Source organism: Neomonachus schauinslandi, chromosome 5, assembly GCF_002201575.2.
Source record: "Neomonachus schauinslandi chromosome 5, ASM220157v2, whole genome shotgun sequence".
In the NCBI taxonomy this organism is placed as follows: Eukaryota; Metazoa; Chordata; class Mammalia; order Carnivora; family Phocidae; genus Neomonachus; species Neomonachus schauinslandi.
In genome coordinates, this window is record NC_058407.1 from 94,212,985 (window position 1) to 94,236,885 (window position 23,901).

Genomic DNA, 23,901 nt, shown 5'->3' on the forward strand with positions numbered 1-23,901 from the left:
GCATTATCGCATCATAGTGTGGGCTTTGGACTGTTTGATATGAGTTCAAATCCTCACTCTGAAAATGTACTGGTTATGCAACTATTTGCATATAACCTCTCAAAGTCAGTTTTTCATGTATAAAATGCAGATCAACATATAAAGTGTTAGAACAACCCAGGGAAGAAAAAGTGCCATAGCAGTCTTGAGAGACAGAGGTCAACCCATACATAGCCCATCCATGTCAGAAGCCTAGTGGGTTTAGCCATTATACTGAGGGAACACTTGATGCCAGTAAACCAAGGTCTGTTCTCTAGCTATTTGATTAACATAGATAAAATTCCTTGGATCTGAGGGGGTAAGGATGACTGCAGTTTAAATAATTCTATGCAATGTATTTGGATAAATGTTGAGGAAATCAACTCTTTCATGTGCAGAATTTCAATTAATCTACTAGTTATAAACTAATGCATTCTGTCATTTTTCATATCTGACATTTCTGAGCTCTGAGTCTTATGAGGGTTTCATGGGTGGCTGGTCCCTCCTCAGGTATTTCCCTCTGCTTATTTTTGACTTCACTTTCTCCTGCTTTGTTTCATCAGTTATCATATCTCTATCTTCTGGGAAGTGGCTGATTTTTTTTCCTTATCTGTCTAGAATTCACTTCTTTTTCATTATTGTTTTAGACTTCTAAATTTTTATTCCTTTAATATAATATTAATGGAGCTTTAGAAGAGCCAGGAGATTAAAATCTATTGTTTTCTATATTGCACTCAAGAGGAAAATTCTATGAACCTTATTTAAACATAAGATTTCTTCTTTATGACACAACCTTGAGTTATTTTGACAGAGAGTTTATTTCTATCTCAAATATACTTTTTCAGCTTGGAAATCCTCTGCAGGATCCATGCTTTGACTCAGTTTGATGTTAATATTACAAACCACATGAGAGAAGAAAGAGGTTTAAGGGAATTTTTACCTAGGTTAAAAAAAAAAAGGTAATACCTAGGTAAATGCAATGCATTGCAAGATGAGAAGATGCATTTCTATCACCTCCATAATAAAATCCCTTTTCTTTGTCCTCCTTCCAAATTGCTATTCCACTTGGGAGAAAATGCTGAATGATCAGAGTTTCTACCAGAGAATATATGTCTGAAATAAAAGAGGAAGTAGTTTATAGAAGAAAAAAGCGGTATGATATCTTCTGTGGTATTAAACGTTAAAATTATTCCAAACCTAGAAAACAAACTGTAGAGCAAGAAACTGCTGGATGAATAGTAGTTTTCTTCCATATCATGAAGTGTTCAAAAATCTATTACCTTGATTGGTAAGACTGAACACATTGCTTTTGTCCTATATTCATGGAGGAAATCCACCAAATTTGGGAGAGCAGATTATTTGACTTCACCAGAAGTTTATTTGCAGAACTGAGACTCCCTTCAGTAAAACATCATTTTTGGTCTTCTCTCTCTTTTTAATATGTGCAATGGCTGGAGATATAGTCTATGCTGATATTAAAATTGATGGGAATTTTTCTTTAGAAAATTCATCCTCACTTCAGAAATCTGGTAAGTTGGCTTTAGAGGTCCTTTAAAAATTAATATTTTACCTTTAATCTCCTTTATTTCTATCCTGCATTTGTTTATGTCTTACTAACAATAGTTAGAAGACTAGATTCTAAGAAAAATTGATTGAATGCAAAAATAAGAGTGAATTTTTTAATGAAACAAAGTTAATTGTAATTTTATTTTCTTCTTTTCTTTTTCAAGTTTTTATTTAAATTTCAGCTACTTAAATACAGTGTAATATTAGTTTCAGGTGTAGAATTTAGTGATTCATCACTTACATACAACACTGTGGATGCAGCTAGAGAGTATTATGCTAAGCGGAATAAGTCAGTCAGAGAAAGACAAATACCATGTGATTTCACTCATATGTGGAATTTAAAAAACAAAACAAATGAACATAGTGGGGGAAGAAGAGAGAGGCAAACCAGAAAACAGACTCTTAACTATAGAGAACAAACTGAGGGTTACTGGAGGGGAGGTGAGCAGGGGGATGAGTTGAACTATGCTTTTGATTTTCATAGCCTTTCTATTCTCTTTATTTCTTACAGTGACTACTTATACTCATACAGTGACATCTGTATTTATGACCCCTTTCTTTACAGCTTTATGTACCCCTGATTATATATTTCCTTTTAATATAATATGATAAATTCACTTACACAAAGGAAAAAAGCACTTGGCTATAATTCACCTTGTTAATTATCTTTTTGAAATTTGCATATTGATAGGATAACAATGTTAAACCGAACTAAGGAGACATGAAATGCTAGTATTTTATTTCATGAAGTTTAGAATTAATGAACGTCTGAGTAATGGAATATTTGTGAAATACAAAGAAAAAGGCATATAGCTAAAGATAACATTGTACCTTAAACACAAGCAACCTCAAGGATGATAGGTTTTCATATTCAATGTGTTTTTTATCCTTTAAAGTATTAGGGAAATTTTCATGTTGCATTTCTCTTCTTTTCTCTAGGATAAGAGTTTTTTATATTATAAAGTTTATATAAAATGTTTACATAATTTAAATCTCCTCATTGCATTTGCCCTTGTGGAATGAATATAATGTTTTGCTTTTCTATATTTCCAAAGAATGTATTTCTTCTTTTATATTTTTTAGTTTGCAGTTACCAAATGAATCTGTGGTGTGGTTTTCTCTGGCTGCAAAAGCATATTATTCCTTATTTTTAAACATTACCTCTCTGACTTTGCCCAATAAAAGCTTATCCACTTTCTTTTCTCCCTAGACTGGGTGCTTTCATTTTCTTTTCTTTTTTTTTAAAGATTTTATTTATTTGACAGAGAAAGAGAGACAGCGAGAGAGGGAACACAAGCAGGGGGAGTGAGAGAGGGAGAAGCAGGCTTTCCGCCGAGCAGGGAGCCCGATGCGGGGCTTGATCCCAGGATCCTAGGATCATGACCTGGGCTGTAGGCAGATGCTTAACAACTGAGCCACTCAGGCGCCCCTCATTTTCTATGAGAAGATAGAACTTAATTTGAAAATAATGTGGACTAGAGTTGCTTTCTTATTCTCCCACCCATAAAAACTCTCATACTATTAGTCTAATTTCCTAGAAGTTATTTTAGCTCACTTCAAGCAACAAAACTAGTATTTTCAATTCTGCATTCCAGGTTTTGATTTCCATTTTTTTTTATTATGTTATGTTAATCACCATACATTACATCATTTAGGTTTTGATGTAGTGTTCCATGATTCATTGTTTGCGTATAACACCCACTGCTCCATTCAGTACGTGCCCTCCTAAATACCCATCACCAGGCTAACCCATCCCCCCACCCCACTCCCCTCTAGAACCCTCAGTTTGTTTCTCAGAGTCCATAGTCTCTCATGGTTAGTCTCCCCCTCCGATTTCCCCCCGCTTCATTTTTCCCTTCCTGCTATCTTCTTCTTCTTCTTCTTCTTTTTTTTAACATATAATGTATTATTTGTTTCAGAGATATAGGTCTGTGATTCATCAGTCTTACACAATTCACAGTGCTCACCATAGCACATACCCTCCCAGTGTCTATCACCCAGCCACCCCATCCCTCCCACCCCCCACCAATCCAGCAACCCTCAGTTTGTTTCCTGAGATTAAGAATTCCTCATATCAGTGAAATCATATGATACATGTCTTTCGCTGACTGACTTATTTCGCTCAGCATAATACCCTCCAGTTCCATCCATGTTGTTGCAAATGGCATGATTTCATTCCCCTTGATGGCTGCATAATATTCCATTGTATGTACCACATCTTCTTTATCCATTCATCTGTCAATGGACATCTTGGTTCTTTCCACAGTTTGGCTATTGTGGATATTGCTGCTATAAACATTGGGGTGCACGTACCCCTTCAGATCCCTACATTTGTATCTTTGGGATAAATACCCAGTAGTGCAGTTGCTGGATTGTATGGTAGCTCTATTTTCAACTTTTTGAGGAACCTCCACACTGTTTTCCAGAGTGGCTGCACCAGCTTGCATTCCCACCCACAGTGTAGGAGGGTTTCCCTTTCTCCGCATCCCCGCCAACATCTGTCGTTTCCTGACTCGCTAATTTTAGCCATTCTGACTGGTGTGCGGTGGTATCTCATTGAGGTTTTGATTTGGATTTCCCTGATGCCGAGCGATGTTGAGCACTTTTTCATGTGTCTGTTGGCCATGTGGATGTCTTCTTTGGAAAAATGTCTGTTCATGTCTTCTGCCCATTTCTTGATTGGATCATTTGTTCTTTGGGTGTTGAGTTTGATAAGTTCTTTATAGATTTTGGATACTAGCCCTTTATCTGCAAATATCTTTTGCAAATATCTTCTCCCATTCTGTTGGTTGTCTTTTGGTTTTGTTGACTGTTTCCTTTGCTGTGCAAAAGCTTCTTATCTTGATGAAGTCCCAATAGTTCATTTTTGCCCTTGCTTCCCTTGCCTTTGGTGATGTTTCTAGGAAGAAGTTGCTGCAGCTGAGGGCAAAGAGGTTGCTGCCTGTGTTCTCCTCTAGGATTTTGATGGACTCCTGTCTCACATTTAGGTCTTTCAACCATTTTGAGTCCATTTTTGCGTGTGGTGTAAAGAAATGGTCCAGTTTCATTCTTCTGCATGTGGCTGTCCAATTTTCCCAACACCATTTGTTGAAGAGACTGTCTTTTTTCCATTGGACATTCTTTCCTGCTTTGTCGAAGATTAGCTGACCATAGAGTTGAGGGTCCATTTCTGGGCTCTCTATTCTGTTCCATTGATCTATGTGATTGTTTTTGTGCCAGTACCATACTGTCTTGATGATGACAGCTTTGTAATAGAGCTTGAAGTCCGGAATTGTGATGCCGCCAGCTTTCCTTTTCTTTTTCAACATTCCTCTGGTTATTCGGGGTCTTTTCTGGTTCCATACAAATTTTAGGAATATTTGTTCCATTTCTTTGAAAAAAGTTGGTTGATTTCCCTTTTGTTTACAAATAGAACTTTACTTCCTTCCTGGTTTAGAGATTTGGGGATTACCCACAATGGTGCTGGTGACAAGAAGTCAAATATTTTTTACTCTTTCATTGCATATCCCTAAGGTTGGATAAATAAAACTTCCGTTTTCATGTGTCATATCATTGTAGAAGGAAAGAATTATTTGATACACCAAATTGTCATGTCCTACAGAGCCCTACATACACTATGACATGACCCTCATCTTCCTCTTCTAACTCCCTATCTTACTTACTTTGCTCTGGCTATTGTCCTCTTTGCTCCTTGAAGTTACCATATTCCTTACCACTTCAGAGCCTCATATGTGCTGAGACGGTTTCCCTAATCTCTTAATCTTCATATTTCCAAATCTCACACAGTACCAAGTATATAGAAGGCAATCAGAAGATGCTTAGTAAATGGATGAATGTATAAATGGATAAATAAATAAATGGATCTCATGAAATACTCAATAGATATTATAGGTTCATTGGTTCTCTAAGATAAAACAGAGAAGGCTGTCATGATGAAATTGAGCAGATTATCAGTGGGAATGTGTGATTCCACTGAGAATACCCAGGTTAACACTGAGAAATTCATGCTTTTCATAAATCTTACATTGGGGCCTAAAAGAATGACCTAATATCCCTTAAGTCAGTCTTTTAATGAAATCTGAAATTTTATTCTGTAAGTTTTTAGGTCTGTAAACTTAGTTGTTTATATTAAAAGCATATGTAGGGATACCATCATCTTCTTCTTACAATTACCTTAACTGGCACAATTTGCATTGTTTTACATGATAAATGAAAATACATGGATATTTTATGTTCTGAGAATTAATAAGCTTCCATGAAAGATGTTTTATTTAACAACAGTAATAATTTGAACATAGAACAAGTACTCTATAATAATAGATTAGCATTAAGTTAATTGGTCTTGATGCTTGACTTTATAATTGGTTGTATTTCAAAATCAATTATTTTATTACTTGCTCAGTGTATTGTATGTATGTTTGTATATATCATATATATAGTGGAATTGATACACTGCAATTATTTTGGATTAGAGATTGTTGGTTTAACTATCAGCCAAAGCTAATAATTCTTGCTTCTTTTTCTGATTTATTATTATCTTTTGAGTAATAAAAGGCAATGAGATAGTATGGATAGCAAACCAGCCACTCATTTGGTAGTCAAGAGGGCTGAGGCCTAATCTCAGCTCTGTCATCAAATAACTGTGTGATTGTGGACTTGAATATTCCCATAAATTTGTAGATGTTGGACAAGGTAATCCCTAAGAGTACTTTTATTTTAAAATAAAAATGAATGAAATGTATGAAATTATAGTTATGTATCACTATTTAAGTAGGTGCATTACATAAAAGAGAAAAGAATGGATCAATCCAAATAGGTGGGTGTTGTCAATAAACTTATTAGAGAATCTGGAGGGTTTCAGTCTTATATAAAAACTTAGGACTGTAGAGAGTAGATCATTGTAAGATTAATGCTGTGGAACACATATGATGAACCAACAAACAAAAATTCATATCCACTCAGTTTTATAAGTCCCCTCTTCACAAACCAGAAAGCCAAATATGTTCTTGGTGTGTGTGCATGTGAGCAAAAAGAAGCTGGGTCTATGTATTTCAAAGGAAATTAACTTAGAAGCATGATAACCAAGAAAGCTTATTCAGCTCCTTCTTATCTCTAACCATATAAGGAATTACCTGCTGGGCTTACTATCCAATTTTATCTGTCCAATTTATCCAATTTTGTAGATCTTCACCATCATGGAATTTTCCTGAAAGTTGGATGTGCAATGATCATCATCCTCTTTGTAACAGTAATTGTGCTGAGCATTTTGGGTAAGTAATTATCAAAATTATTCATTTATCCTGAAGCATTTTTCTCTAATGACCTGTTGTAATAGTGTTTGCTGTTCAAGTGGTTCTTGAACAATACAGGACAACTTCACAAAATGTATGAAATTTGAAAAAATTAAAATTAGAGATATTTCCATAGAACTTCAGCATGTGATGTCATTATGGATTCAAATGAACTGATAAAGGAAAGAGAAGTCAGGACTATGTTTATATTTTATGGTCAAAATCACACAATGCAGTTTGATAGTGAGCTAAATATAAGCTTCTGTAAAACTACATTCAGATGAAAGGAAATGAAATTATGTAGTATATTTCTGTGTAAGTTTATTCGTATTAGCTACTACTGGACACTAACAATCTTGTATCAATAGGTGAGAAACTTGCCTACAATTAATCAGCTAAATGCAGCATTTAAAAATTGTACTCATGTACTTTGGACATAACAGCATAATCCAATATTCAGATAGCAAATATTTTAATTATTGAATAAATGCTTGGAGAAAAGTTCTTCACATATATCTATAGAACAAAGGTCACATACAGATTGTATATATTCCAAGGAATTCAGGTTTCCAGATGAAACCCTAGAACAGGCCAATGCATACCTGCTTATGTCAAAGCACCCTTGTGAATGATATTAGCAGTTATGAATGGCATTGTGAGAATGCAAGCTGGTGCAGCCACTCTGGAAAACAGTATGGAGGTTCCTCAAAAAGTTGAAAATAGAGCTACCCTATGACCCAGCAATTGCACTACTGGGTATTTACCCCAAAGATACAAATGTAGGGATCCGAAGGGGTACGTGCACCCCAATGTTTATAGCAGCAATGTCCACAATAGCCAAACTATGGAAAGAGTCTAGATGTCCATCAACAGATGAATGGATAAAGAAGATGTGGTATATATATACAACGGAATTTTAGGCAGCCATCAAAAAAATGAAATCTTGCCATTTGCAATGACATGGATAGAACTAGAGGGTATTATGCTAAGCGAAATAAGTCAATCAGAGAAAGACAATTATCATATGATTTCACTGATATGTGGAATTTGAGAAACAAGGTGAAGGGAGGGAAAAGTGAAACAAGATGAAATCCGAGAAGGAGACAAACCATAAGAGACTCTTAATCTCAGGAAACAAACTGAGGGTTGCTGGAGTAGAGGAGGGTGGGAGGGATGGGGTGGCTGGGTGATGGACATTGGGGAAGGTATGTGCTATGGTGAGCGCTGTGAATTGTGTAAGACTGATGAATCACAGACCTGTACCCCTGAAACAAATAATGCATTATATGTTAATTTAAAAATTAATTAATTAATTTTAAAAATATGAATGGCATTGGAAGTTACAAATAAATAGGCACTGTGGTAGAATTCTAGAACTAGAAAGAGCTAGAAGTCCAGGTCAAACCTCTAGTTGAGATGAACACCCTAAGCCCCAGAAAGATAAGTTATTTGACTAGTTTAACATAACCTATTGTCTAATTGCAGCTATAAAATTAAGGGAGAGGGAAGCAAAAATAATTAGAATGAAAAATCTCTTCTATATATTTTTTGTTAAGGTAATAGATTTGTTTGTTACTAAAATGACAGTTTTTTAATAAAATATATTTGTTTGTCTCTAATACATCCATTACCAAAATACATTTTAAAGATTCAATTGCCTAATACACCCTATTTTGAAATTAAAAGTTACCAAAGGTAATTTCAGTTAAAATTATAAAAAAAGATACTTTCCTCTTTGGAGAAAAAGTACTCTGGGCTCACACAACCCTTCTATATGCAGCATTTACATGCAGAATCTTGAAAGAAACAGAATTATGAAACAAACCAAAGCATATAAAATCTTCCCCCTGAATCAGGTGACACTGGATATAATTTAACAATATCTCACTAAGCACAAACTATCCAAATGAAGCTTATGTCCACAGCTGGCTATTTTGTGTTTATTAAAATGAATATGAAAACTCCAGGAGAAAAATTAGGCGAATATCCCACTGGTCCTAGATCATATTTTTTTTATTTTTGCTGAAGTTGACATTAATAAAATTAACAAGAATGCAAAAGAAAGTTCAAATCTTGGAAAAATAGTGTTGTTTTTCCCCCTTAAATTTTTAATTATTTAACTTACTCTAGAATTTCTACATTATTGAACTTTAGAGAGTCACTAGAACCCAATGGTTTTATGCTTTTTTATTTAATTAGGAAAATATGTTTCTTCTTTCATCAGTTACCCAGTTCAAATCTGCAAGACATAATACAGTGGAAAATGAATCAAAAGAGAAATTCTGTACTGGGGAAAATAAATCTAGAACAATCACCTCAACAGGTAACATTATTTTATATTGTCTGATTCCTGAGTAACCAGACATGTACAGTAGCATTGGTTTTACTGTAATATATCTGAAAAGAGAGATTCCTCTACCACTATAGAGGGATGGTTTAGATCATTGTTTTTTATGGACCCATTATAGTCCATGACAAAAATATTCAACGATCCAAGGCAAGTGAAAAAAATGAGCTTATAAAGAGTTCTAGATTTTTGAAAAGGTATTTCATTGAAATAATTGCATTTTATTATTTTTATTTCTATTGGGGCATGTGCAAGTGCAGAATATAGTCAGAATATTTTCATTCTTAAAGTTCATGATTATACTATTTTTTTTTCTTACCAGGTAATGTTATTACATGCAAAACAATTGTAAATGGTAATCTTATGTTAATCTTTCTCTTGCTCTCTCATATTTGCACACTTTTAAAAGTCAAGAAAACAATTATTTGGCCTTTCTCCTCTCTTTTTTTTCCAGTGGTTTTTATTACATTTTTAAATCTGTTAATTTAGTTCTTAATTCCATATGAAAAACTATATACCATTCTTCTTTTGAACATCCAGGTGTAATTCTATTAGAAAGACTTACCAGCCCATAATATAGAGTACATACAAATTCTGGGAATTCATTAAAACATTAAATTGGATTTGATATTTCCAAGCCCCCTTGAGCACATTCTAAAACCTACCTGATACAACATATGTTCATTTTTTTCAACTTGTGTGACTATGAGGGCAAATTTTGTGAGACATTATCCCCAAAGCAAAAGCGTTGCAGTGTACTGTACCTACTACAGACATGGTAGTAGTGGTATTAAATAAAACTCTAGCTTTAAGTTCTGTCAAGCTGGGTTTTTTTAAAGATTTTATTTATTTATTTGTCTGAGAGAGAGAGCTCAAACAAGCAGGGGGAGCGGCAGGCAGAGGGAGAGAATCCTCAAGCGGACTCCAAGCAGAGCTGGACCCAGGGCTCGATCTCATGATCCTGAGATCATGACCTGAGCTGAAACCGGGAGTCCGAGGCTTAACCGACTGAGCCACCTAGGCACCCCCAATGATCAGAGTTTTCAATCCTAAGAGCCTGTTAGCTCTTGATAGTGTCCTATTATCTGATCTTTTTTTACTTATTCTTTTATTTTTTAAATAATTTAAAACATTATTATTTATGATACATATGATTTTTTAAATACCTAAAGTCTTTCATGACCACATCTGCTGTTTGTATTTCCTGCTATGTTGCATGTTTTTAAAAGTATTTGGTATATTTTTACTTTAATTTGAATGATTTCAGTTGATGGAATTGCTAAAAAAATAAAGATATTTTCTTGCAAAAATTATTTACATTTTCATCTGCAGGGAGGCAATGAGGAGCTAATGATTGGATGACTTGAGGCACTTTTGAAGACCCTGAACTAATCAGTCTCACTGACTCACTCCATCACCTTTTGGTGAATCCAAGGTTGAGTCTTATGACCCTAGCACTGATATAAATCATTAGCCTTGAGGGGAACCTTGCCTTATGAACTCACTTATGGAAACACTTCCCCATTCCACCTCTAGCTAAGTACCTCCCTTTAGCTATTTCCCTTATTTCTTACAAGCTAAGCAATATTTTTTAATCTAATTCTTTTAGGATCTAATTATCTTATAGCAAAACTATCTTCAGAAGAGAGTTTTTTCAACAGTGTGCCCTAACATTGGTATGTATTAAGGTTCTTGAGCTATAAAGATCCAGGTGGTTAATTGGTAGACTATAGACTTTATTTATTTATCTTGCTATACTTTAGAAATTTTTTTTAATATTCCATGATACAAAAATGGTTGGTACTATCTAGTCAAAGTAGCTACTATCAGAAATATAGAAGTGAAAATATAGTAGTTTCTTATTAAATATGTTCTTGAAAGTCTCGGTTGCATTGTTCCTGGGTCTTTAGTTATAATTACAGCATGTCTTTGGCATTATTGTCTGGAAGGGTTTGGATTTGGTTGTATTATATCAATCTAAAGAAGAACTGTACAAACGAGACAAGTGTGTGGACTTAATATTGAAAGCAAGAACAAAGGTCTTTTGAATGTACGTTGCTCACCTTACGCTTTTATTTTTACCCGTATGTTTGCCATTTCTGACGTTGTTCTTTCTTCAATATCAAAGTTTCCATTTATAAACATTTCCCATCAGCCTGAAGAACTTCCTTTAACATTCATTGTACTGACTATATGATAATGAATCCTTTTAGTTTTCTTTTATCTGAAAGTGTCTTAAATTTGCCATGATTTTAAAAAGATATTTTCATTGGATATAGAATATTTTGTTGACAGTTATTTTTTTCCCTTAAACAACTTTCTTAAGTTTTTATTTAAATTCTGGTTAGTCAAAGTACAGTGTAGTATTAGTTTTGGGTATACAATACAGTGATTTAACAATTCCATACAGTACCCGGTGCTTTATTCTCTATCACCTACTTCGCTCATCCCCCTACCCACCTCCCTTCTGGTAACTATCAGTTTGTCCTCTATAGTTAAGAGTCTGTTTCTTAGTTCCCTTCAACAATTTAAAGATATTTTTCACTATATTCTGTCCCCCCATAATTCATGATGAGAATGAGGGTTTTTTTAAATAATCATATCCCTGTAAATGGCATGCAATTTTTCTCTGCTTTCAAGATTTTTCTCTATCTTTGGTTTTAAGCAGTTTATTTCATTTTTACATACAATTGTCTTCATATTTATCCTGCTTAGGGTTTGATAAGCTTCTTGAAAGTATAAATTTATAAATTTAAATAATTTGGAGAAATTTTAGTTGTTATCCTTTTTTTCTCTTATTTTCTCTTTCCTCTGGTTCTAGGACTTCAATTTCTTTCCTTTTTCCCTGTATTTTTTAAGAGATTTTATTTATTTATTTGTCAGAGAGAGAGAGCACAAGCAGGGGGAGCGGCAGGCAGAGGGAGAAGCAGGTCCCCCGCTGAGCAAGGAGCCCGATGTAGGACTCAATCCCAGGACCCTAGGATCATGACCTGAGCCAAAAGCAGATGCTTAACTGGCTGAGCCACCTAGACATCCCTAGGACTTCAATTTCATATATGTTAGATATTTTTATATTGCCCTGCAAATCTTTGAGACTCTACATTTTTTCCAACTTTTTTTCCCTGTTTTTTATATTGGACAATTTCAAGTTCACTAACCACTTTTTCTTCTAATTCTCTGCTTTTAAGCCAATCTAATGAAATTTTCATATCATGTATCTCTCAATTATAAATTTCATTTCTTAATGAAATTCAAAATTCTCTATTTCTTGGAAGTATCTTTTAATTGCAAGCATATTTCCTTTTATGTACTTGAGCGTAGTTAGAACAGCTGCTTTAGAATATTTGGGGATGATTCTAATATCTGCATCATTTCCTGTTGGGCTGCACTGAATCCCTTCTCTTTTGAATTGGTCATATTTTCCTGGTTTTTCTTACATTAAGTGATTTGAGATTGTGCCCTGGACATTGTGAAAGTGATGCTAAGAAATCTAAGGATTCTGATGTACTTCTCCAAAAAAATGTTGATTTTTCCTATTTTAGCAGGAAGTTGGTATAGTTGGACTCAAATTTTAATTTCTATCTTTTGGGCAGCAGCTCTAATCTCAAATCAGTTCTTTAATCCTTAGCTGGAATGTAACTTTCACATGCATCAGCCAGGAACTTGGAAAAATTTTAGCCATAGAACTTGGTGCACATCCTTTATGTTTTCTCATTTAAGGGATTCACCCTTCATTTTTAGCATCTGTGGTTGCCCCAAACTCTGTTCTCTGGTATTTTAGGCTAGAAAGACTGCAGATTGGCTATTGAAGTTTTATTCACTCTACATGGCCTCCAACATTGGTCTATCTTAAGCTAAAATGTGTAAAAATGAGAAACTTTTGCTTTGCTACACCTATTTCAAGTGTCACTTTCCCTCCAAAATCTGCCTGCTTTTGTTCACGATTCAGTGGCTTCAGGTCATTGTGTGTGAAGAGGCATGTGTGTGTGTTTTGTTGTTTTTTTTTTTAAGATTTTATTTATTTATTTGAGAGACAATGAGATAGAGAGCATGAGAGGGGAGAAGGTCAGAGGGAGAAGCAGACTCCCTGCTGAGCAGGGAGCCCGATGCGGGACTCGATCCTGGGACTCCAGGATCATGACCTGAGCCGAAGGCAGTCGCTTAACCAATTGAGCCACCCAGGCGCCCAGTATGTGTGTGTTTTTAAAGGATATTTATTTGAGGGGCAGTAAAGTTTTGGTATATACAGGATGCCTATGTGTCATCATTTAAATTTATTGGCAAATACTATAAATTAAAAACAACCTATTACAAGTACATTTTTGATGTCAAGATCCTTTTGAGTATGGAAGGGTCAATCTTTCTTGAGTTTTGGGGGCCACCTATTGCACAATTTTTGCCAAAGAAGAATTATTCCACTGTGATATATAATTCCCAAAATGTCTGGTTCATTGGTGGATCACTAATTAAAATCTCTAATTTCTACTTTTCCTTTAAAATTTTTATCTCCCTGAAACTTGGATGTTCACTTATTGATCTTAGTGCATGGTACATTGTTTTGCTGATAGAGAACATGATATATTTTTTTATTATGTTATGTTAATCACCATACATTACATCATTAGTTTTTGATGTAGTGTTCCAGAACATGATATATTTTTAAGTGAATAATTTAGAGAAAGAAAGGAAGAAAGAATGAATATACACATGGTCGCAAGTCTGTTAATTTTTATTTTTTCCAAATCCACCTTGAGAAAACCACATACTTTCATCAAAAAAAGCTTTAGACAAGGGTGCCTGAGTGGTTCAGTTGGTTAAGCATCTGCCTTCAGCTCAGGTTGTGATCCCGGGGTCCTGGGATCCAGCCCTGTGTCAGGCTCCCTGCTCAGCGGGAAGCCTGCTTCTCCCTCTCCCTGGGCCTGCCATTCCCCCTGCTTGTGCGTGCGCGCTCTCTCTCTGTCAAATAAATAAATAAAATCTTTAAAAAAAAAGCTTTAGACCATAACTTAACAAATTTTGAGAGGCTTTCATCAGTATATGGTATTAGGGATACAGTTCTGAGTTTCTTTTAATTACTTACCTTTTTCCTTCCAGTTTCTTTCAACTTTTCCACTGTTCATAAATCATGCCCCTCTAAAGACTGGACGCTACATGGGGGAAAATGTTACTGGATTGCTGAAGATAAGAAATCTTGGGATGAAAGCAAAAATGACTGTGCCATGAAAAATTCACATCTCATGGTGATTCAAGACCTCATTGATATGGTGAGATATCAAACTTAGAGATTATAGCATTCTTCACATTTTCAATGCAGTTGTTGTGCTACATTTTTGAAAATTTCTTTTTTTTTAAGATTATTTATTTATTTATTTGTCAGGGAGAGAGCACAAGCAGGGGGAATGGCAGGCAGACGGGCAGAGCAGGCAAAGGGAGAAGCAAGCTCCGCACTCAGCAAGGAACCCCATGCAGGACTCGATCCCAGGACCCTGGGATCATGACCTGAGCCAAAGGCAGATGCTTAACTGACTGAGCCATCGAGGTGTCCCACATATTTGAAAATTTCTATGAAATAAATTTTAAACTTCATTGCTATTAACTACACAAATGTTGGTTGAATGAATCATTGAATTACAGGATTATTTTAGGCTTTTTGAGGGGGGCACTATGGATTGGATGAATTCATTTGGTATTGCACATCTAAATTCTTCTCCATAAGGGATCCCTACTGTTTACTAGATTCCATTTTAAAATGTATGACTGTTAATATCTTACCTCATCACTCATGTTTATTGCAATGTTCCTGAAGGCTACAGTCAGATACCATGGTAGCTAAAATTAAGATGATATTGAAAAAAAGGAAATACAGAACAGTCCTCATTAACATTTCATTCTCCCTTGAGCAGAATACTTCACTAACTCTGGTTTAATTTAAATTGAAATTTTACTACATGAATGTTGGGCACTAAACCTTTAAGTAATAAAGCCAATATAAATGTTAATTTGCAAGTATCAAATAAGGGTATTCAGCATGAGGATTAGTATATTGGAATGACAAGTTATGTCAAAGTTTCCATTTCTGAAAACCCAATGACCAGCAGTGTTTTACAACCCTGTTTGAGTCATAACCATCTGAGGGAACAGCACAGCTGTTGAAACTTCTGAAGAGAAAAAAAGTCTTCTGAGTTTCACAAGAATCCACCACAACAAGAAAAACAAAAACAGAAGTGAACTGTCTTCTTGCTGTAACCAGTGTAACCCCAAATCTCAGACTGTAAGACTATCAGATGCAGTTCAAATTGATTCAAATATGATCCAAATCCAGGATAGGTTAAGAGCTGAAGAGATCTGTTTTCTTCTCCAAGAGGTCAATTTTAAGACAAGAAAGGGGAAGCAGGTATCAACTGGAAAGCATCTCATGAGAATGCTCTGAAAGGGATAATCATTGCATGGAGAAATCGTGCAATAAAAGATTTCACTCAGAAACTCATCTATTTCCTGCTCACCATCAAAGGGAAGGATGCTGAAAGGCAGAAAAGACATGTCTTCTAGGCGATTGATAAACCAGACTAGGGAGACCAGTAGACTAAGACAACATTTTTAAAAATTTTTTTATTTAAATTCAATTAAGTCAACATACAGTATATTATTAGTTTCAGGGATAGAATTTAGTGATTTATCAGTTGCATATAACACCCAGCGCTCATTACATCAAGTGCCCTCCTTAATGCCCATCACCCAGTTACCCATCCCCCCACCCACCTCCCCTCCAGCAACCCTGTTTGTTTAGAAACTTTCCTCTTCCTGTTTAGATTACCTCTCTCACATTTTTCCTAAACAAATGAATGGGCTACATGTAATCATTCTCTTTCATGGATAAATAAGAATCTGAAAGAAATCAGCATAGGATTTATGCATACATATTTCTGTTTCCAAACTTTTCCAAAAAAGACAAGTAAAACTCAGATAAAATACATATTATAGAAGAATAATTACTCCAAGAAACAGAGAATAATTTTCTAGCAAATACTTTTCCAGCTCTCAAATAAGTTAAGATAAAATGAAAAAAAGAGAATTATTAGTCCTAGAATTCCCATGTGTCACCATATGGCAAGAAAGAAAGAAAAGAAAGTAGAAAGAGGAAGGAGAAAGAGGAGGAGGAAGGGGAAGAAGAAGAAGAGAGTGAGAAAAAGAGGTATTTAAACAACAAAAACAGAAAGAAAAAAAAACAAAAACAAGGTTTATAGCTTTCATTCCATGATGCAAAGATCTTGAAGAAATGTTACTACAACTTTCAAATGAGAAGGAGCGGCGTTACCTTTAAATTGCCAACTTGTTTCAAATCTATTGGAGAGTTAAGTTTGCAGAACCAAAATCTATGTTGAAACAGGTACCTGTGGGAGAGAGAAGACACATCCCCACTTACTTGGGACACACAAATCAGACACCAGACATCAGAAAGAAGAGTTCTGTCAGAGTAATTGAAAAATGAGTTAAGTCTGAGTGTAAGTGGGCAAAACAGTTCTCCTGAGCCCTGCAGAAATTGGGGAATTCTACAGTCCTTTGAAGGCTATTTTTTTTTTCTGGAAATGCCACTGGTTCTCAAGATAGGAAAGAACCATGAGAAAGTGTCCATTGTGGTGCAGACCTGGGAGAAGAAAACAGCAATGATGCAGCAGTGGCAAGGAATCCCACCTAGATCCTTGTCCCCTGTCTGCTCTCTGTACTATGCAGCAACAGCTTTCATGTGTGTGTTGGTGAGAAGGACAGGTGCCCTTAGGGAACTGGTGAAACATCACTGCAGGTGCGAAAGAGCATTAGGGACAAAAGATACTCCTATGGGAGGGGCACCAATACACAATGGGACCACAGCTACAGGCAGGGTAGGGGAGGCAGAAGGGAGAAAGCATGGAGAAGACACAGGGATGAGAGGCTGCCTAACACTGAGGCACAATCAGAACAAGCAAGACCACCACCTCAGCTGCCTTTCACTGTCACGCTAACAAGTTTCAGATAAGAAGTCAAGAACACTGCTGGGAGAGGGACAGGGGAGGAAGAAGAATGTGCGCAGAGATCTTCTCTGAGGCATGGTGCAGAGGGAAACCAAAACACTCAGGTCAAGGAGACGTGTCTCTGGTAAACAAACAAACAAAAACCACAAAACACAAAACACGAGATATCATTACAGGATTTGAAACCTGTGGGGCATTGAGGGTAACCAGAGCAACGATAAATCGCAAACTCACCCCCATAATGATTAACTTAAACCTCACATTAAAGACCCAGGAGAAGGAACTCTGTGTTCATTTCTATCCACAAAACTATTTAACCCAGTCGCTACATGCTAGACAGCTTTCAACAATCAAGTACGAGGTAAAAAAAAAAAAAGAGAAGAAGAAGAAGAAGAAGAAACAAGACACTCCCAAGAACAAGGAGGACTATTGCACAATGATGAAGGCGTTGTTGAGTTTGCCAGGGCTGCCATAACAAAGTACCCCAAGTTTAATGATTTAAGCAACAGAGATTAATTTCTTGTGGTTCTGAAGGCTGCAAGTCCAAGATCAAGGTATTGGCAGGTTTTGTTTCTCATGATGACTCTCTCCTTGGCTTTCAGCTGACCACCTTTTTACTGTGTCCTCACATGGTCTTTCTTCTGTGTACGTGCATCTGTGTCTCTCTGTGTGTCCAAATTTTCTTATAAGGACACCAATCAGATTGAATTAAGACCCATTCTAATAGCCCTCCTTTAGCATAATGACCTCTTTAAAGCCTCTGACTTCAAATGCAGTTATATTTTGAAGTACTGGCAGTTAAGACTGCAACATATGAATTTTGGAGAGACACAATTCAGTCCATAATATTCCACTCTCTAGCCCCTGAATCTCATAACGGGGGTCAATTATATATGTATATGCAACAAGGTTAACACTGATAGAACTAAAAAGGGAAATGGAGAAATTCACAATTACAGTTGGAGTTGTCAACACTCCTCTTTGAGTAAAACAAGTCCAATAAATAAATAATTAACCTGAACAATACTGTCAACCAATTCGACCGAATTAATCTTATAGAAAACTGTATCCAACAAAAGCAGAATACACATTTTTTTTTTCAATACACCTGGAACTTTCATGAAGACAGACCATATTTGGAGACCTAATAAACTTTTAAAAATTACAAATGCAGATAAGATATTATACAAAACATGTCTCAGACCATAACAAAATTAAACTGGAAGTTAGGAACAGAGTAGTATTTGGAAAATTCCCAAATATTTGAAAATTAAACAACACACTTCTAAATAATGTATGGGTCAAAGAAGAAGTGGTCAGAAGAAAATTTTAAAACTATATTATGAATTGAATGAAAACAACATTTAATGTCAAAATTCACAGGTTTCAGCTTAAGCAGAGCTTAGAGGGAAACTTATAACCCTGAGTGATTACATTTGAAAAGAAGATAATGTAGAATCAATCATCTAAGCTTCTCTTTAAAAAAAAAAAAAAAGACTAGAAAAAGAGCAAACTCGACCCAAAGCAAGCAGAAAAATGGAAGATGTACGTTACTAAATGTCAAGTCTTACAATAAAGCAAAATTAGTTCATATGGTGTAAAATTGGCAGAGAGATATGTAGATCAATGAAACTGAATCAAGATGCCAGAAATAGGCCTGCAAAATTTAGTCAACTGATTTTTCTGGCCATACTGCCAAGATAACTCAATGGAAAAACATTATTCTCTCTCTTGTATGCCTAATGACTATTTATGTTCCTACAAACAGTTATGATATTTAGCATATGAGTTTGGCTGCAGGTGAGGGAGAACCAAACCCACTGTAGCTTATACAAGGTAGATGTGTACTTTGTTTATTGAATCTAAAACACTTTTAATTATAAGATGTAACAGTACACTTAAAAGCATCAGTAAAATTAAAAAGCAAAAACAAAGCTCAAAATTAAACTGCTACAAGCTATAGATTGATGTTTCCAATTCCAAAGCATTAAAATAGGAGAAAAATCTGTCTATTCATATATGCAATAGGTTGTGTCACTCACACTGTGATCCATACAGCTATGGATTTCTGGTCTCATCAGTAGGGTACTGTCCGTATCTACCTATTTCCGGTTGATTCACCACCATGTCCACATTCTAGCCATCAGAAAAGAGGGAAATGACGAATAGAAGGATATAACCCTATCTTTCTTTTATTTTTTATTTTATTATGTTATGTTAGTCATCACACCTTACATCATTAGTTTTTGATGCAGTGTTCCATGATTCATTGTTTGCGTATAACACCCAGTGCTCCATTCAATACGTGCCCTCCTTAAAACCCATCACCGGGCTAACCCATTCCCCCACCCTCCTCCCCTCTAAAATCGTCAGTTTGTTTCTCAGAGTCCATAGTCTCTCATGGTTCTTCTCCCCCTCCGATTTCCCCCCTCTTCATTTTCCCTTCCTACTATCTTTTTTTTTTAACATATATTATTTGTTTCAGGGGTACAGGTCTGTGATTCATCAGTCTTACACAATTCACAGTGCTCACCCTAACACATACCCTCCCCAATGTCTATCACCCAGCCACCCCATCCCTCCCACCCCCCACCACTCCAGCAACCCTCAGTTTGTTTCCTGAGATTAAGAATTTCTCATATCAGTGAGATCATATGATATTTGTCTTTCTCTGATTGACTTATTTCACTTAGCATAATACCCTCTAGTTCCACGTCATTGCAAATTGCAAGATTTTGGGGGGTTTTGATGGCTGCATAATATTCTATTGTGTGTGTATATATATATATATATATATATATATATATATATATATATATATACACCACATCTTCTTTATCCACTCCTCTGTTGATGGACATCTTGGCTCTTTCCATAGTTTGGTTATTGTGGACATTGCTGCTATAAACATTGGGGTGCATGTACCCCTTTGGATCACTACGTTTGTATCTTTGGGTATTGCTGGGCCATAGGCTAGCTCTATTTTCAACTTTTTGAGGAGGCTCCATACTGTTTTCTAGAGTTATAGCCCTACCTTTTAAATGCTTGATTACAATTTCAGTATCATTTCCATTCTAATCCATTAGCCAGAAATTAGGTCAGTCACATTGTCACACTTAGCCAAAAGGGAGCCTGGGAAATGTAGCCTTCATTACATCTGGCCATATATATCGCTTGGGGTTATATTACTATAGAAAAAAGAGATATTAAGAAAATTAAGATATTAAGATATTAAGAGATATTAAAAAGAGATATTAAGAAACTATGAACAGTATGTCTCACATCAGCTCGATATTGTTTTCTTTCTTTAATTTTCCCTGTATATTCCCCTCCTTCTATATATTATTTCATACTCATTTTTACAATAACCACTAACATTTATGTAATGAGAATTTATTATGTGCCAAGCAGTATATAATAATATTATTTAATAGCAAAACAATAGTAGCTCTTTAAAATAGGTACTGTAATAAATGAGTTGCAGAGATTGGGGAAAACAGCAGTAAAAAGATTTAATAACTGTGCAGAGATGCACAGTGGTAAATCATAGAACAGGGGCTCAAATTTGGAAGTTTGACTTCACAGTCTTAATATCTCCTGCAATCATACAAAATTCCACCTGACTGTCACCACGTTGCACTGCAGTGATTTGTCTCTCTGCTGTGATCTGTTAGAAAAACATGAAGTAGGGGCACCTGGGTGGCTCAGTAGTTTAGGCATCTGCCTTCGGCTCAGGTCATGATCCCAGGGTCCCTGCTCAGCGGGAAGTCTGCTGCTTCTCCCTCCCCTTCCGCCTGTCCCCCGCAACTTGTGCTCGTGCTCTCTCTCTCTCTCCCAAATAAATAAATAGATAGATAAAATCTTTTAATAAGAAGAAAAAAAAGAAAAGAAGAATGTGATGTATGTCTTACCTGTCCATTCCCTGCTTCTAGTTCAGGACCAAGCACATACAAGTTTCGCTAGAGATACATATATATATATATATTTTTGTATCTGTTAGAATCAGTTGTTTGTTGTAACATTTCCTGTTCTATTTAGAGTTTCCTGTGGCGGTACCTAAATACTTCAGTGTTTTACTGGATTGGCTTAACTATTCCACCTGGAGGGCAATCATGGACCTGGGTAGACAACAACCCTTTTGACTCCCATCTGTGAGTTTGTTGTATTTCAGCTTTCTTGCAGTTTTAATCCCATATTGTGTGACAAGAAAGAGTCATCTGATGTTGTTGGAAACTGGTATAAATTTCCTGACCGACTCATATGATCTGATAAATATATGTATAGAATGGTCTACTCGGAAAGTTGAGAAACAAAAGAAATCTCACTCCACCCACTCAGAAGATTTAGGTGTGTGAAATAGGGCTTGCCAATAGTGTCTTTTCATTTGATCATCTTATTTAAGAGGTAAATTGACAAATGTAAAAAGAACCCAATTCAGTTTACAAAATATAAATTTCTGCTCATTTCAATACTTTTTAAATGAGCAAACCAGAGGTGCCCTTTTAGCATCATCCATATACATCTCTGACTAATCATCATTAGCTATTAAGTTCTCTTGAGAAATAAAACTGAGGGTGGGAAGAATCACTTTACCCATCATAGTGTGTATTGTTTCAGTTGTTTCCATGATCATATTTTTATTTTAAAAATTGGAAAGTATTTTCTGAGGCCCTCTTTAGTCTCTGGACATAACCTGATTTAAAGATAAGCATTTTCTTTCCTTATAGGTTTTCAATTGAAGAAAAACGGATAACCCGGAGCATGAAATGTGCCCAGGTGTCTCGTAGTAAAGTAGCCAGACAAAACTGTGAGCAAAATGATCGATGGATTTGTCAACTCTAATTCACGCTGCAGAAAATCGGTCTCCATTTTTCTGACTGAGAGATGCCACATGAAGTTTGATGTCAGACTATATCAAAGTCCAGAGGGCTGTGTGTGTGTGGGGGGGGGCACACACACATTTCCTAGTGCTTATTTGACATATCAAATCTAAAATCTCAAAGGCGTTTCAAACTCAGCGTGTGAAAATAATGCATTAACTTTCCTCACAAAAGGAACAACCCTCTAGTACTTGGCCTCTCAGTCAATAGCACGCCACACAAGAAATTACACAACCTATAAACCAGCTGTCTCATCACCACCCTCTCTCTGCCCACACTTCCGGGCTGTTCTCCACTCTGCCTCTCGCAAAACCAAGTCTTGTCACCTTTTTTACTAAATATCTCTCAAATCTGACCTCTTCTCTTCATCGCTTTCACAATCTTAATAGCAAGGAATTAAAATGTTAAATAACTGCCATAACAGGGTCTTCCTGTTCTATTCCTAACCCATTTCAATTATTCTCTGACATGTAACCTAGGTGATATTTAAAAACTATGTATACTAAAAATACAGCCCTTCTTCTGAAAAACACTTTAACATCTTTCTTAAAATAACACCAAACTCCGTAACACAGCTTAGAAATCCCTTGTCAGGTCTAATCCTTGCTTACTTAGTCAGTGTCTGTCTACACAAAACTTACCCCAACTCCCAGCACCACAACCACATTAGACTAAACTTCAAGAACTCATACAAAATTTTACCACACTGCATTACAGACATTTTCCCTATACCTGGAATTCTCTTTTCTCTCTTCTCCATCAAGTGAACCCTCAAACATTCTCTCTATATAAGCTGAGTTTTTAAGGACCCTTCCTTGAGCTCCATGACAAGGTCATATATCCCAACATTAGAGTCCCCTCCCCAGCACTTATCACAGTTTTGGTCTTACATATGTCAGTCTTTGAGTGAATGTTTGATTAATGTTCTCCACCCTCACCTGACTGTAAATTACATAAAGTTTCAATATCTATCTTTGTATTTCTAGTGACTTTTAAAGTGTCTAGCACATAATAAATACTCGAAAGATTATTTACTATATTAAGTTTTCTCTAAGTGATCACAGAAGTAAAATACTGATGAGTGGCTGGGGAGCTAGGCTACAAAAGAAACAGACTCAGACAATGGAGGCTCAATTGGTAGGTCATTGAGTGCCAGGGGAAAACTGAAGAATTGTTCTGTGTGGGTGACTGATATTGGAAAGAGAATCCTATAAATGCCAAGGGAGTTTATAGGAAGGGTTAAATGCTTCAGAGACAAACTTTTTTTGTGATGTTTATGCTCACCTCTTTATGGTGATCATATCCTTACAAGTTTTCTTGCACATCATATCATAATACGACAAACCAACTTGTGTATGTTGAGTTGGACAGTTATATAAACTGATGGGTAAAGCATTTGTCTTATGGCATGTTGGCACTACAGTCCAGCAAAAAAAAAAAAAGTTTCATTTTATGAGCCCGGTAGTGTTTATAAAACTATAAGAATATCTATTAGCCTGATTTTCAGAATAACTACTTGAAAACACAGACTATCTCGAGGGACAATAATCAACAAGGAGTTGCTGTATACAGGGGATAGACACAAAAATACCTAACACTGGGTGGCTCAGTCTGTTAAGCATCTGCCTTTGACTCAGGTCATGATCCTGGGGTCCTGGGAACGAGCCTCACATTAGGCTCTCTGTTCAGCGGGAGTCTGCTTCTCCCTCTGTGCTTCCCCTTTCCTTCTCTCTCTCTCAAATAAGTAAAATCTTAAAAAAAAATACCTTGGGGCGCCTGGGTGGCTCAAT

At 36.0% G+C, this 23,901-nt stretch overlaps 1 protein-coding gene across 1 annotated transcript; it reads left to right on the forward strand.

The window, feature by feature from the left end:
* Positions 1-1,465: 1,465 nt before the first annotated feature.
* On the forward strand, positions 1,466-22,073 carry CLECL1 (C-type lectin like 1). Its single transcript, XM_044915220.1, has 6 exons — positions 1,466-1,547; positions 6,768-6,854; positions 9,100-9,198; positions 14,317-14,486; positions 21,403-21,467; positions 21,959-22,073. The coding sequence occupies exons 1-6, from the start codon at positions 1,466-1,468 to the stop codon at positions 22,071-22,073; spliced, it is 618 nt and encodes a 205-aa protein (XP_044771155.1).
* The last annotated feature ends 1,828 nt before the right edge of the window (positions 22,074-23,901 follow it).